Source organism: Arvicola amphibius, chromosome 3 (genome assembly GCF_903992535.2).
Source record: "Arvicola amphibius chromosome 3, mArvAmp1.2, whole genome shotgun sequence".
In the NCBI taxonomy this organism is placed as follows: Eukaryota; Metazoa; Chordata; class Mammalia; order Rodentia; family Cricetidae; genus Arvicola; species Arvicola amphibius.
Genome location: NC_052049.1, coordinates 174,364,398 through 174,378,491, shown reverse-complemented (window position 1 = coordinate 174,378,491; position 14,094 = coordinate 174,364,398). Strand labels below are relative to the sequence as shown.

At 52.5% G+C, this 14,094-nt stretch overlaps 2 protein-coding genes across 8 annotated transcripts; one reads left to right on the top strand and one right to left on the bottom strand.

Annotated features, from left to right (window-relative positions):
* The first annotated feature begins 369 nt into the window (after positions 1-369).
* On the top strand, positions 370-2,030 carry Inka1 (inka box actin regulator 1). The gene is made up of 2 exons (XM_038324126.1): positions 370-562; positions 1,175-2,030. The coding sequence occupies exons 1-2, from the start codon at positions 512-514 to the stop codon at positions 1,973-1,975; spliced, it is 852 nt and encodes a 283-aa protein (XP_038180054.1). The 5' UTR covers positions 370-511; the 3' UTR covers positions 1,976-2,030.
* Positions 2,031-2,218: 188 nt separating this feature from the next.
* Positions 2,219-11,063, bottom strand: Uba7 (ubiquitin like modifier activating enzyme 7). 7 transcript variants are annotated; one of them, XM_038324119.2, is made up of 24 exons: positions 10,855-11,063; positions 10,601-10,769; positions 10,379-10,513; positions 10,177-10,283; positions 9,776-9,866; positions 9,538-9,673; positions 9,344-9,441; positions 9,099-9,245; positions 8,478-8,648; positions 8,185-8,292; positions 7,966-8,046; positions 7,731-7,889; positions 7,314-7,479; positions 7,030-7,235; positions 6,879-6,943; positions 6,614-6,797; positions 6,466-6,540; positions 6,082-6,253; positions 5,409-5,491; positions 4,963-5,055; positions 4,678-4,869; positions 3,062-3,154; positions 2,887-2,987; positions 2,219-2,450 (listed from the first exon to the last, which is right to left on the bottom strand). In XM_038324119.2, the coding sequence occupies exons 1-24, from the start codon at positions 10,881-10,883 to the stop codon at positions 2,321-2,323; spliced, it is 2,991 nt and encodes a 996-aa protein (XP_038180047.1). In that variant the 5' UTR covers positions 10,884-11,063; the 3' UTR covers positions 2,219-2,320. The 7 variants fall into 7 exon arrangements, 6 of the variants coding, with proteins under 6 accessions (XP_038180047.1, XP_038180052.1, XP_038180048.1 ...); XM_038324124.2 differs by having other exon boundaries at positions 7,030-7,106; XM_038324120.2 differs by having other exon boundaries at positions 7,731-7,886.
* Between the last annotated feature and the right edge of the window lie 3,031 nt (positions 11,064-14,094).

Here is a 14,094-nt window from a genome sequence, read left to right as displayed (position 1 = left end):
TACCATTTCCAGGGATTGTCAAGGCCAGCTTTGACAGACCCTGAGTGGCCACAATATCGTCAGATCAGACGATTGGGCGCAGTGCCCACACGTGGGCGTCGCATCGCGGCTCCAGTATTAGAGACCGCTACTTCACCAGGGGACAAACTGAAAAGCTGAGACCACTAGCCGAACGCGTGGGGGTGGGAGGAGGTCGTGTCTGTCCTGCGTCACTCTAAACCAGGGGATCCTGAGCTGCTTTCGACCGTGCGGGGTTGGAAGGCGGGGCTGAAAGGGGTAGGACATCTTCAGTCCGCCCCGCCTCCATTGGCTAGGGCGCCGGGGGCGGGGCAGGGCGCAGCTGCCAGATGTTGGGGCGGCAGCGGCGGGAGCTACGGAGAGCGAGGAGCCTGGGAGTAAGGCAAGGGTGACGACGCCGCTGGCGGGCCGACCCGGCCCACTCTGCGCCGCTCCCGCGGGTGATCGAGAAGGAGCCGAACGACCTGGAGAGGGCTACAGCACCAGCACCAACATGCACAGCGCTCGCCTTGACAGCTTCCTGAGCCAGCTCCGCTGGGAACTGGTGAGGCTTTGGAGTGGGTGTGGTTGTAAGGATGTGTGTGGGGTGCGTGACTGCCGCCTGGCTGGAACAACAAACGGGTACGGAGTGGGCTCCGGGTGCCCATCCGAGTCAGGATGGGGGCAGGGCAGAGCGGTGCAGATGGCCCAGATGGCCCGCTTCGGGTTTCTGACGGTTGGGAGCTGTTCTGGGCATCAGGTAACAGGCGCCCAGCTGGCTCTGCCGGCGGCGGAGGAGGATAGTTGGGAGCGAGGTTTCTTTTGGGGACCTGCAGGGAGTACCAAGGGCCTAAAGAAGTACTGTGCTGTCGTGGACATCCCCTACCACGGGCTGCCCTGTACCTCCTTCCTCTACCCTGCCTGCCCGCCCTGGTGGCGCGTGCTGACTTGCCCAGCCCTGCGTGCTGCAGCCTGCAGGACTGCCACCAGCTCTGCGGATGAGAGCCATATGAGCCTCGACTGCCAGTGCTCCATGTGGGCCCTATGCCTACAGTTCCGCCTTATTGCCCAGAGGTTTTTCAAGTCCTTGTGAACTTTCTGTTCATGGCTGGCCTGGTGAGACTCTAAGCGATGGTAAGAAATCCCTCTCCAACTTCTGCTCTCTCTTTCCCTTCAGTTGTGTGGTCGGGACACAGGCTCACCTCCAATGCCTGGCCCACTGCAACCAAAACCCCAAACCGATCCAAGTGTACAGCCCAACCGCCAGTTAAGGGCCTCAGATGCTCTGGAAGAGGACTCTGTCTGCTGTGTGGAAGAGGAAGAGGAAGAGGAAGCCTTGGTAGCGGAAGACAGGGGTGTACCCTTGGGATGTCCTCGGGAACATGCCCTAGACTGGGACTCTGGCTTTTCAGAGGTGTCAGGCAGTACATGGAGAGAGGAAGAGCTGTCGGTACCCCGGCGTCAAGCACCCTCAGAGCGGCCACCTCATAGCCAGCGTTTCTCAGTCAGTGACCTTCCCTTGCGCAGTAGGGCAGCTGTAACTGGTATATCACCTGCCCACCGTCCTCGGCCCAAGTCCACACCAGATGCTTGCCTGGAACATTGGCAGGGATTGGAAGCGGAGGACTGGACGGCAGCCCTGCTGAACAGGGGCCGTAGTCGGCAGCCCCTGGTGCTAGGGGATAACTGTTTTGCTGATTTAGTTCACAATTGGATGGAGCTGCCTGAGGCAACCAGTGAGGGGAGTGATGGAGGTGTACCCCGAGCCCGTGCTCGACCCCCTCAGTTCCTGCTTGGCCTCTCTGAGCAGCTACGGCGTCGGCTGGCCAGGGCTCGCCGGGCAGCTATGGCAGGAAAGCGGCTGTCATGCCCACCTCGGCCAGAACCTGACCTGCCTGCGGACATCTCACGATTTGCAGCCCTCATGAACTGTCGCAGCCGCCAACCCATCATCTACAATGATGTCAGCTACCTCTGACCTGCCCTCCGGCCAGGGACAATAAAGGCCTTTTTCTAGACTGTTGGTTCCTAAACCAATATGAGTGACAAATCTTTACAGCGTACTTGAGCATTATCCCACAGAAAGGAAGCATCCCCAGCCCTGTGGGGCACAACCAAGACAGGCCAATCTAGAATCTTTCCTCTGCCTTCCAGGGTCCCTGTCTTGCCCCTGTCATACACATGTTCCTTACATCCATGTTCTATTGCCCATCTTCCCTACTTCCTTCAACAAGTTTTTATTGTTGAGCTGTAGGCTCAAGATACAGGCATTGTATGTCTTGTTGGTTACGGCGGAGTGATGGCGTGGTGGCGGCCATCCATGTCACAGCTCATAATGCAGAGGTGGGAAGGCAGTTTCGTCCTCCTCACCCTCACAGCTCAGCTCCAGCACCAGGACCCTCAGCCCAGGCTCAGGCTTCCGGCCGGTCACTTGCTGAACCAGTTCTGTCACCCTGGTATGGGAGGGGGTTTAGGGGAGATTTGGTAGGTGAGCTGAGGCAGACAGGGGGCAACCCAGTGTGGACTAAAGGGTGCTGGTGAGCCCTCAGGAGCCCGAACTGGGAGCAGGAGTGGCTCAAGGCAGGAAACATCTGAACTATTTTAGGAGCAGCTGGTGGGGCAGGCAGGAGGCAGGAAGCTGTGGATCCCTTGGAAGTGGGCGGATGGGGGGGGGGGGGCTGGGCAGTGTATGGGGAGCGAGGGGGCTAGCTAAGCAGACAGCGACTAAAGTCCCCTTCCTCAGGCTCTTAGCCCCACCCCAAGCCCATTTGTTGGCTCCATTTGGTGGAAGAATGCTTCAAGAAGGTGTGAGGGGCCTAGAATTGGGTTGAGAAAAAGAGGCTGCTACCCATCCTCAACATCCAGGGACATGGTCGGGCACTGGCTCACCTGAGGCACAGGCACCTAGTCTGCTTTTCCAACGACCATTGTGCAGAATAGAGTACAGCCTGGCCAGACAGCAGCATCTTCACCTTCAGTCCATGTTCTTTCTAGAGAGACAAACATCAGTTATTCAGTGGGCCAGGCTGGGCTGGGCCTGGGGCAGAGGGGAGACAAGGCACACCTGGAGATGGGCCAGCAGTGATGCCAGCGTCCTCTCAGGCTGCCCAGCAGGCACCTTCAGACGGTCCCAATGAGTCCATGTCAGGTGATGGAACTATGGGGTGGAGGTGAGGAAGAATTAGATTTCTCGCACAAATCTTCAGCCCCTGGCCCGGTTACTAGCAGCTTTTCCTAGAGGAGAAGCTGCTGAAGAGGCAGGAAGCAGAAGCCAAGAGGTGGGGGGTGGTGGAAGGTGGGATCTGGGCCCAGAGTCTCAGCCCCCTCCCCACCCAGGCTGCGGCCAACACAGGAAATGGAGCTATGGGGCCCTGTACAGGGAGGCAGACATCCATCACACAGGCCAGTTGGAGGCGGGGGGTGGGGTGGGTGGCGGAGTGTGTGGGGGTGCTGCTTCCTGAGGAAGCTGAAGCTGGGCTGCTGCAGTCTCCCGATAAAGCTGCTTGTTCCTCAAAGGGGTGGCTGGGAGCTGGAGGCTACAGCTCATGCTACTCCCCAGTCCTCACACACAAGGCTTTGGACTGCTCATGGGCATGCGAAAACCAAGGACATGGTGACAATGGAACCCTACTGACCCAGAGACCCTAGCAGAGATACAGTCTATAGTTTTTATTCTTTCCCATCTTTTTCCCAGTTGGAGAGTTCTGGTGTCTACAGATGAGGACAGATGCAGCAGACACAGAGTCTAAGACAAAGGGGTCCTGCCAACCCTCGGAAAGCATACTAGGGTTGAGCTGAGACTAGGCTAGAGGCAAGATGGGGACTCCTACCCACCCCCATTCCATGGACAAAGGCGGTCTGTGTGCTGGTTAACAGTGGGGGCACCTCACAAAAGCACTCTGTGTGCATGTCCAGAGGGACCCCAGGCTAGCTAGTGACCTCTGTCCTCTCCCCTGGTGAGGGCATTCCTTCTACCTTCTTTCCTGTTCCTCAGGGAAATGCCAACTGTGTCAGAGGCTGGGCACACAACTGGACACATTACTATCCTGCCTTCATAGGAACACCACACAAACAAAACCAACAACACCCACACATGTGTCTGCATGCACATCCATGAATGCTCACACTGAGGAAGAGCCTTGCTGGCCCATCTGGCACACAGATGTGTAAACTCGATCCCTCCATGCTCACACACAGGGCTGCCCAGACCTTCGTGTGCTCCTATCTGTAGCGTGAACATGCCGTCCTATAGGGCTGAGCCCCACACTCACGGTAGCAAGCCTGGTGGCCTTTAACTTGGCTTGAGGTGGACAGAACAGGGTTCTACAGAGAGACTCTGGGGTTGAGTCTACGACTGCCCCTCCCTGCTCCCTCCCACCAGGATATTATTGAGAAGGAGGGGGCTGTGGGGGATGTCTGGCTCCACTAATGAGTTAAAGCTGCAGCTCCCCCAGACCCTGGACTGCAGGGGGTTGGGGGGTATGGCTGATGGCTGTTTCCTGTGTCTGAAAGGTCCCAGCCTGGCTTCATAGCAGGAAGGGAGCTGGAGGGAGTCTAGAGGATTCTCCTATAGTCTGGGGCCTGGAGAGAGCCTACAGCTAGAGCCCACACTGTTTATTTGAGTGGGTAAAGGGACGACTTGAGTCTAATGGGAACAAGGGTATGGTAGCAAGAGCTCACCGACTGGACGGCTGGGGCAGAAGGCACTGCTCGTATGAAGTCGTTTTCGGCCAGGTGCAGAGAGCTTTGACGAAAGGTATCAAGGGGCCGTGGCCCACTTACCACCTTATACAGCTCCAGGCCCAATAAGCCTGCCACAACTGTTGTACTGGTGGCAACGGCTGGGATAATCTGGCCCACGGTTTGCTTGATCTGTCAAGGACAGGGCATTTGGTATTGGCTCAAGGTATAGGAATAAGATCTGGCCCTCCCTTCCAGGCCTGAGCCCCAAAGGGGTGGCATTACCTGAGCATGGTTGACTGGTAGGATCCCATAGTTCTGAGCTCTCAGGTCAGTTGCTGCTACCACAAAGTCCATATGGAAGTTGCTGTCATCATCCTGCCAGGCCCAAGTCACAGGAAGGTTAGCGCTGCAGCGGTATCCCCATCACAGGAGGGTCAGCGCTGCAGCGGTATCCCCATCACAGGAGGGTCAGCAGCGGTATCCCCATCACAGGAGGGTCAGCACTGCAGCGGTATCCCTCCCTATGGCCAACTAGATGCCACTGACTGGTCTTTGTACAAATTTTTGGTTGGTATCCACCATCTCCCTCCTTTGCCACACTGTACAACTGGGGTACAAGGGGAACGGGCTGCTTTCATGGCCTTGAAAGAAGGAAACACGGGTTCTCAGACTACCCCCACTTCCTTACCTTCCCCCAGCCCAGTCTGTCATTCCCACTTGGGTCCCACCTTCCCAAACAGCACAGGCTTCAACGGAGGGCCCTTGCTCCAGTCTTCCAGACGTTCCTGTAGTTCCTTCAGTTGCTCCGGGGCTGTCAGGGAGAAGGTGTAGGATCAGTCCTTGCTCACTTCCTACACTCTAGAGCCTGTGCCCACTCTAGAGTCTCTGCCTAACCTGCCAGTTGCTGCTGCTTGATCAAATCAAGGATTGATTTGATGCTGCCATCGGCTCCGTCCTCACCTGGGGACCATAGCTAGACACACTGCAGAACATTTTTTTTTTCTTTTAAATTCTGAAAGTCTCTCGAGAGAACTGGGATATGTTTTAGGCAGCAAAGAGTGGACCTACTGAGGGGCAAGAAGATGGATATAAACTAAGTAGCAAAGTAAGAGGCCCAGAGGGGGCTGAAGAGATGGCTCAACTCTGGTTCGATTCCCAGCACTTCCATGGCAGCTCACAACTGTCTATAACTCCAGTTTTAGGGCTTCAATGCCCTCTTCTGGCTTCTGTGGGCACCAGGCACACACATGGTACACAGATATACATGTAGGTAAAATACTTATACATAGAAAATAAAAATTAAATAAATAACAAAAACTCCCAAAGAAAGCCAGAGGGAGGAAGCAGGCTGGCTATGGGCAGGGGCAAACCTTGGATGATTGTATAAGACTAGAACCTCACCAAACTCAGCCGGAGTAAAGGTACCATCGGAGATGAGGTCTGGGTGCATAGATTCAGGCTTTGGCAGCTGCTTCAGCAATTTCCTGAATGATGGCTGGTCTTGTGAGCCAGTAATCCCATGCATTTGTGCATACAGGTTGGCAGCTGCCAGCACGTAGAGGAAATGCATGTCCTGAAGCCAGGTAGAGAGCAGAAACAGTTTCATGAGTACATGGGATGGGTTTCATTGCCCTTTGGTGGATATGTTTGAATGCCTGACTGTCTCAAGTATAAGCACCCACATTTGGACAAAGGAGGCTCTCTTTTAGCATCTGCACATCTTAGCAGAATTCAAAGGTGGCTACCTTTACTTTAAGGGGACTCATGTCTAAGGATTCCACTCACGTGGTTGGGGTCAAATTGCAAGGGCTGTGGATATCTTTTGGATCCTGACCAGAACAGAGTTCCATCCTCGAGCACCTAAGGAAACAGAGGCGGCTGGGCTCAGTCTAGTCTCCTAGAGCCATCAGTTGCCCAGCCACTGACTACCTACTTTATCAGAGGGGAAGAGTCTCAGCAGCTCTACGATGCCATCATGGAAGCATAGTTGCCAGTGACCTAGAGCCCACACCACACAGTCTTGCCAAGTCCGTGGACGCATTTTTAGGACACCCATCACTTGCTGCAGTAAGGTTGGTGTTTGTGTCCTATCTATGCCCGACAGGGAAGTGCATGTCCTGCCGAGAGAGGAGGAAGTTTGAGAATGAACTCTGTGCCTGGATACCTGGACTCCGACCTACCTCTGCTGTTGGCCTTACTGTTGGTAGCCGTTGATAGTCTCTGCAGATAGTCTGAAGAGTCCCTCAAATTCATCCCGGGCCCACTGTGGGGGAGGGGAGGATGTAAGGTATTAGATGAAGAACAGCTCTGCCGTTTGAGAATTGAGATGGGTGGGTGGGATATACTTACCTGCAGGATGTGCTCCGCTGTGCTGGGGAAGTACCGCAGAGTACACAGAGGGTAGGAAGCAGTTTCAGAAGCTGCAGCTGAGGCAGGACCATTGTAGGTTTTGGTCACATGCGGCACAAACACAGAAACACTCCCCCGGGTTCCCTGTGTGCCTGCCTCCAGCAGTGGTTTCAGATAGTGGGTACATCGAGCAGCAACATAGTGCCCTGGCAAAGGGGCACAGGGTATGAAGCAAGGCTGCCAGAGTCTTGGGCAAGGAGCTCAGCTCTAAGGTAGGCACTCACGGGCCTCGAAACTGTCTAAAGCAGCAACAACGCCATCCACTTTGGAGAAGAAATTGTCACCATAGATGTGCTCTGTGGTGGGATCCAATGGGTAGGTCCACGAGGTCACTTGTAGGTCTGGGTTTAGACGTTGGGCTGCTCCTGCAGCCACCTCTGCCTTGGGGCTCTGGGAAGAGAGGAAATGGGCACATTATAAGAAAGCAACCTGAGTTGGGTGGTGGTGCATGCCTTTAATCCCAGCACTCTAGAGCCAGAGGTAGGCAGATCTCTGTGAGTTCGAGGCCAGACTGGTCTATAGAGCTAGTTCCAGGACAGGGACCAAAAAACAAAAGCTACACAGAGAAATCATTTCAAACAAACAAGCAAACAAAAGAACGCCACCTGAGAAACAAGAATGTAAGAGGGAGCAGCACTCACCCCAATGTCCTGGGGCCTGAAGAGGAACTGCCTGCTGAGGTTGGAGCGTTCTATGTGGTCCATGTCGGCTACAGTCACACCTCCATTAGCCCTGACTCCCAGGCCCATCAGGGCAAAACCTTTGAGCATCTCACAGCCAATGGCTCCAGCACCCACCTGCTGGCAGGAACAGAATCATCCAGGGCACTTGGTGTGGATTTCCCCAAGACATCCCCACCATCATCCCTCAGCTCACCAAGAGGTAATGTTGGTAGCTCAATTTCTCCTGAAAACCAGCCCCAAACACAGCGATTTGCCCATCGTATCGGCAGTTTCTCTAGGAAACACAGATGATGCCCAGTGACGGCTCAGTGTGTGGTCATCCACTGAGTTCTTTAGTCAGGACCTCAGGACCATTTCTCAGGTTTCTCCTCCAACCCTGATTTTGAACAAGGCTTTCACCGTCAGTTCTCACCGGATGACAGTCCTCAGGATTGGGAAGGAGCTCCTCATCTTCCGGAAGACATTCAAGGGCATCAAAGTACAACCACTGGTCCAGGGGCATGAACTTCCCGGAGACTGCCTGGGGGTGGGCACTCACTCTGGGGCTTATGCCAACTCCTTAATCCTAAATCCCTTAGATCCCATCTAAGGGCTGCACCTGGTTTGATAAAACGCTCCAGGGTGGCTGCTTGGTATGGGTGCCCTCTGGCACATCCACTGACTTGCCCACTTTCCCAGTCCCTCCCTTTCCCCACCTTTGTCTACCTTCAGGACTTCCTGGGCAGCCACTCCCCCCAGAACGGCTGCCATGGGGCTTAAGCTGCCAGCACTACTCAGGGCAATTGTCCGAAGTAAAGCCTCATCCAGCGATTCTTCTTTTGTCCCTTTTAGTGGCTCTAGGTCCCGGGCCAGACGCACCACAGTCTCTGCATCAACCTGTGGAATGGCACTCAGGCATAGCATATGCCTAGTAGCCCCAGTCTGAATTCTAACCTTCCACTCAAAGCCTTCAGGTACCCACCTACCCTATTCCACGGAAGCAGCAGAATCCTAAGTGGGAAAGCCTGGCATCATTGGTGGGCTGGGAGGCACTACCAAAGGGTGTTCAGTACAGGCTAGAGACACTGAAGGCATCACCAACCTGAGCAGTTTTCCAACCTGTCTCTGCAGGCTTAAGGATGGAGCAAGCAGGGTCTCCAGGTTATAGGCCTGGTGCATCTATGGACATAACCTCTAGTGTAAGATAGTGGTACTCGTGCCCTGTTTTTGAGTACAGAATCTGCCTCTAGGGTTCAAACTTGGAGCTGTAAATGGTCACTGAGGTGAGGTCTGAAAGGTGAGATCCAGGAAAACAGGCTATGTACTGTGCAATGTGGTGCCACTCACAGGATCCCAGGGCTTGGGTAGCCGGCCATGAAGCTTCTGGAACTTGTGCAGTGCATGAAAGGCCTGATGCAGGCAGTGAGCACGTTGGACTTCCTGAGTATTCTGGGCCACCACACGGGGCTGAAGCAGAGCTTTATCCAGGGACTTCTGTAGGGTTGAGGTTGTGTGGCTTAGGACGAGGTCTGGAACGCTGTGCGCCCATTGATGGAACCAGGTGCTTCCGCCTCAGCGGCACTTGCACTTACATGCCTCACAGTCTTGGATCTCTTGACTTCAGTGACAACCCCACCACGCAAGTAAGGGGAGAAAGCTGTTGTGTCTTCAATCTCCAAGGACCCGTCTTCTGGAAGAGATCCAGCCGAGTAAGTTATGACCCCTAAGTATAAGTAGTTTCCACATAGCGTTGAGCCTGGGGTTGGATGGAGTAGGGTCGGCTTACTCTGCACACGGACAGGCTGGGGAGAACCACCGTTGAGTTCAACCATGCCTTCAATGCCTGAGAAAATCACCAAGTCCCCGTCATAGAAGAACTGTCTTTTGGTGTCTTGTCTCAGAGTGACAATGCCGGGCAACCCCTAGGTGAGAGATAGTTTGATTTCAGAGTGCTTATACCTGCCTTCCACAGGCCCTGGCACCTTTCTCTGAATATCAGGTGAATCTCTCCACTCAGCACCCACCCGGGAGATGTCCTGGATGCCAGCTGTCATGGGTTCTACCTCTGTAGGGTCCTCAACGGTGAAGTCCTCACCAAAGTCACAGAACAACCGCCTAGAGTGGTTGGCAGGAGTCACTGAGAAAGCTCATCAGTTGTGAATGACGGTAGGGACCCTGGAACAGGCCCAAGGGGAAGGAGTTCTGGGAAATACGTGGAAATTGAGATTTGGGCACATGGAGTGTACTAGAACAGGTCTGGACACTGAGGCTGAGAAACAAGGATGGAAGAGTAGTCCAGAATTAAGAAGCTCCTTGGCTAGGTTTGAGGCAGGGTGGAGGGAGATAGGGGCAAGCTTAGAGTGGGGAAAACATTGGGGCCAATTGTTGGCAGTGACATAGTGGGGTATACAGGTAGACTCCTCACCCCACAAGGCCCCGGGTTTCAGCCACCAGAAAGCAGATTCTATTCTCATGGCAGAAGGTTCCCACCTTCAGCAGCTCCTCTAGCTTGGAGTTGGTCATCACCACAACCTATATGGATACCAGAAGAACTTGCCACTTTGTGTGCTGCTGAGGGCAGGACGGAGGTACTAGGCTGGCATGCAAACTGGGGCTGGGGTAAGTACCTGAAAAGCTAGCAGCAGGTCGTCAGTGATGTCACCTGTATGGACGGAGATCTGGACAGCTTCATTGAGCTGAGCCAATTGTGCTTGAGAGGCCTCAGCCCTGCTCCTTCCCAAGCTCTCTTCTGAGAGGAAAAACTAAGGACAGAACAGTGTAACTTTAATCAAAGAGACCCCCTTTGGCCCTGCTCTGAGAGAGAGCATAGAGATCCCAAGAACTCTCACCTGAGCACTCAGGTCAGCCCAGCAGGTGGACTGGGGATCGTGCAGGGTGAGGCTGCCTACACCCATAAGGACCAGGTTCTTGGCCACCTCGGCTCCTAGGCCCTGCAGGCCAGATAGCAAGACATTGGCTTCCCGAATCCTCTGCATAGCAGGCAGGCCCAGTACATACCTGTGGTTAAGAAGTAGGAAGGCAGGCAGTTGAGAGACCATAGGTCTGGAGGCCACCCGACTTTGTATCCCGCTTGGAGACTCACAGCTGCCTCGAGTATAGCTCCCCATCCATCCTCAGTCTTGGGCTGGATAAGGAGGCGGTAATGTTCACAGCTACTTGGGGAGGGGGGCAGGGATAAGGGGAGGTGGCACAACGGGGCTTGTAACTGATGCGAACAGGAACCTATTACTGGTTGATGCTTGCTTCAGTTCCCTCTCTGGCTCCCCTGTAACTTCAGGAAAACAAAAGTGAAACTAGACTCTGGTTCCTGGTTCTCCCTACAACCGGACTGATACCTGCCCTCTACAGGCCCATTGGGGTTTATCGCCAGTATTACAAGAGGGCAGTGACTCAGAGTCAGATATGAGAGTGGGGCAGTTACAAAACGAGGACATACATCCTTATATTGTTTTCAAACTTTTGAAATAACTGTAGACTCACAGTAAGTTGTGAAAATCACAGAGTTGCTGGGTGCCGTTTGGGTTTTTCTATCAGCATATATTGACTACACAAAGTATTGGGCTTCATTTTTCTTTCTTTCTCTCTTTCCTTTCTTTTTTGGTTTTTTGAGACAGGGTTTCTCTCTGTAGCCTTGGTTGTACTGGAACTCAGAGATCCGCCTGCCTCTGCCTCCCTGCGTGCTGGGATTAAAGGTGTGCGCCACCACTGCCCAACTCATTATGGCATTTTCTTTTTTAAAAAAATAATTTATTCTTAGTGAGGGTGTCAGATCCTGCATGTGTGTCTGTGTGAGGTGTCAGATCCTGGGGTCACAGTTGTGAGCTGCCATGTGGGTGCTCATATCTGCTGAGCCGTCTCTCCGGGTCTCCTATGGCACTCTCATACATGTGTATAATGTATTTTGATCATATTTATCCCATTAGCCTCTCTAGCCTGCTCCCACCCTTGCTGATCCTTTCCTCTTCCACGAGTTCCCCTTCAACGTTCATGTCTTGTTTCTGTGAATTGCTGAGTTCCATAGGGTTGCTTACAGGAGGGTGGGTGAGAGGGTGCTTACAGAAGCCACCTCCCACTCCTGAAGGGGCGGGGCCTTATGAGTCTTTGCTCCCTCCGTAACAGAATGCTCATGCACTTATTGTCCATACTTTGACGAGTTATGAAGCTCTGCAGTTATCACTGCCCACTTCAAAAAGACGCTTCTCTGTGGCTGGAGAGATGGCTCAGCCAGTTAAGAGCACTGGCTGTTCTCCCAAAGGTCCTGGATCAATTCCCAGCAACCATATGGTGTCTCACAGCCATTTATAGCGGGATCTGATGCCCTCTTCTGGCATGCAGGCATACATGCAGATAGAGCACTCTTATACATAAAATGAATCTTTTTTGTTGTTTATTTTTTTAAGACAGGGTTTCTCTGTGAGCCCTGACTGTCCTATAACTCACTCTGTAGACCAGGCTAGCCTTGAACTCAGAGACCTGCCTCTGCCTCCAGAGTGCTAGGATTAAAGGCATATACTGCCAAGCGGCCAACACCACCTGCTTTCTAAAACCCTTTTTATCATCCCAGACAGAAACTGTCAGCAGTAAGCTGGCTCCCACTCCTAGCCACTATTATATTTGTCTCTGTAAGTTTACCTATTCTAGAAAATTCCTGTAAGTGGAGCCAGAGTAGCTGCCTATCTCACTTTTTTCACTTACATATCTGAGTTCTTAACCAATAGCCTTACTAGATTCCCACCACTGGGTGGCTGGTATTATTGCCCCCACTGTATAGATAACATCGAGAGAGGATAATTGACCTAAGACCACCCAGCACGTGCTAGCAGCCAGCCTTTATGTTTTCAGCCAGATGGTGCAATTCCCCCTCATAACCCTCTTTGACTCATGTCAGCCACAGATGGGCTCAACATTTATAACTGTCTATAAGTTATAACATCTAAGCCGGGCAGTGGTGGCGCACGCCTTTAATCCCAGCACTCGGGAGGCAGAGGCAGGCGGATCTCTGTGAGTTCGAGACCAGCCTGGTCTACAAGAGCTAGTTCCAGGATAGGCTTCAAAGCTACAGAGAAACCCTGTCTCGAAAAACCAAAAAAAAAAAAAAAAAAAAGTTATAACATCTATAAGTTTAACATCTATAACTGTCTACAAGTTGTAACATCTGTAACATCTATAAGTCATAACATCTATAACTGTCCATAACATCTGTAACCATAAGTTACTTTCCTGTCACGGCATAAAACACTGACAAAAGCAACTTAGGGGAGAAAGTTTTTATTTTAGCTCAGCTTCAGGTTACAATCAATCATTGCAGGGAAGTCAAGCCAGAAGGTGGAGCAGCTGGTTAAGAGCAAAGAGGGTGCCAGTGTGGGAAGTTCTTCTGTCTATGTGCTGTTTTTATTAGTTAATGAATAAAACTGTTTTGGCCAGTGGCTTAGCAGAATAGAGCTAGGCGAGAAAACTAAACTGAATGCTGGGAGAAAGAAGACGGAGTCAAGGAGAAGCCATGTAGCCACCAGAGGAGAAAGACGCTTGCCGCCAGCTGGAATCTTGCCAGTAGGCCACGAGCCTTATGGTAAAATATAAAATAGAAATGGGTTGATTTCAGATGTAAGAGTTAGGTAGAAATACGCATAAGCTAATAGGCCAAACAGTGATTTAATTAATACAGTTTCTGTGTGGTTATTTTGAGTCTGGGTGGCCAGGAACAAACAAGCAGCCTCCCCCAACAGGGTGCATTCATTCTGTGCTCAGCTCACTTTCTCTGCTCCCAACAGTCCAGGATCCTCTGCTTAGGTAATGGTACCATCCACCGTAGGCTGACCTTCTCACCTCAGTTAACATAACCAAGATAACCTCATCTGGACCTCATAGAGAGGCCCTTACCAAGTGATTCTAGATCGTGTTGACAATCAAAGCTAGGCATCATACAACCAAGGCTGTCTATCATCTCCATCCCCATATAACTTCAAATGGCTGGATGCCTTCACAGGAAGTGGGCAATGGGCTATGGAAACACCTAATAATGATGTTTAGAATGAGAAAGTTTAGGAAGTCTTACCCAGGTGAGTGGCCAGTAAGGGAAATTCTCCAGGAGAAAAGTGTCCTGAAGCTAAGACCTAAAAGCTAACTAGCAGCTTGGTCGCTGGTTGTCTGATGTGCTTGCTGAGTTCCCTGAATGGATGTGAACTCACTTGGTTCACCCATTCTAGACTAAGACTACAGGGACGCCATCCTTGCTAGTCTTCCTGCGCCCTGTGAGAAAGCCATGCCTGGGAAGAAAACTACCAGATCTGAGTCTCAGTGGCACTCCCGCTTTAGAAACTCA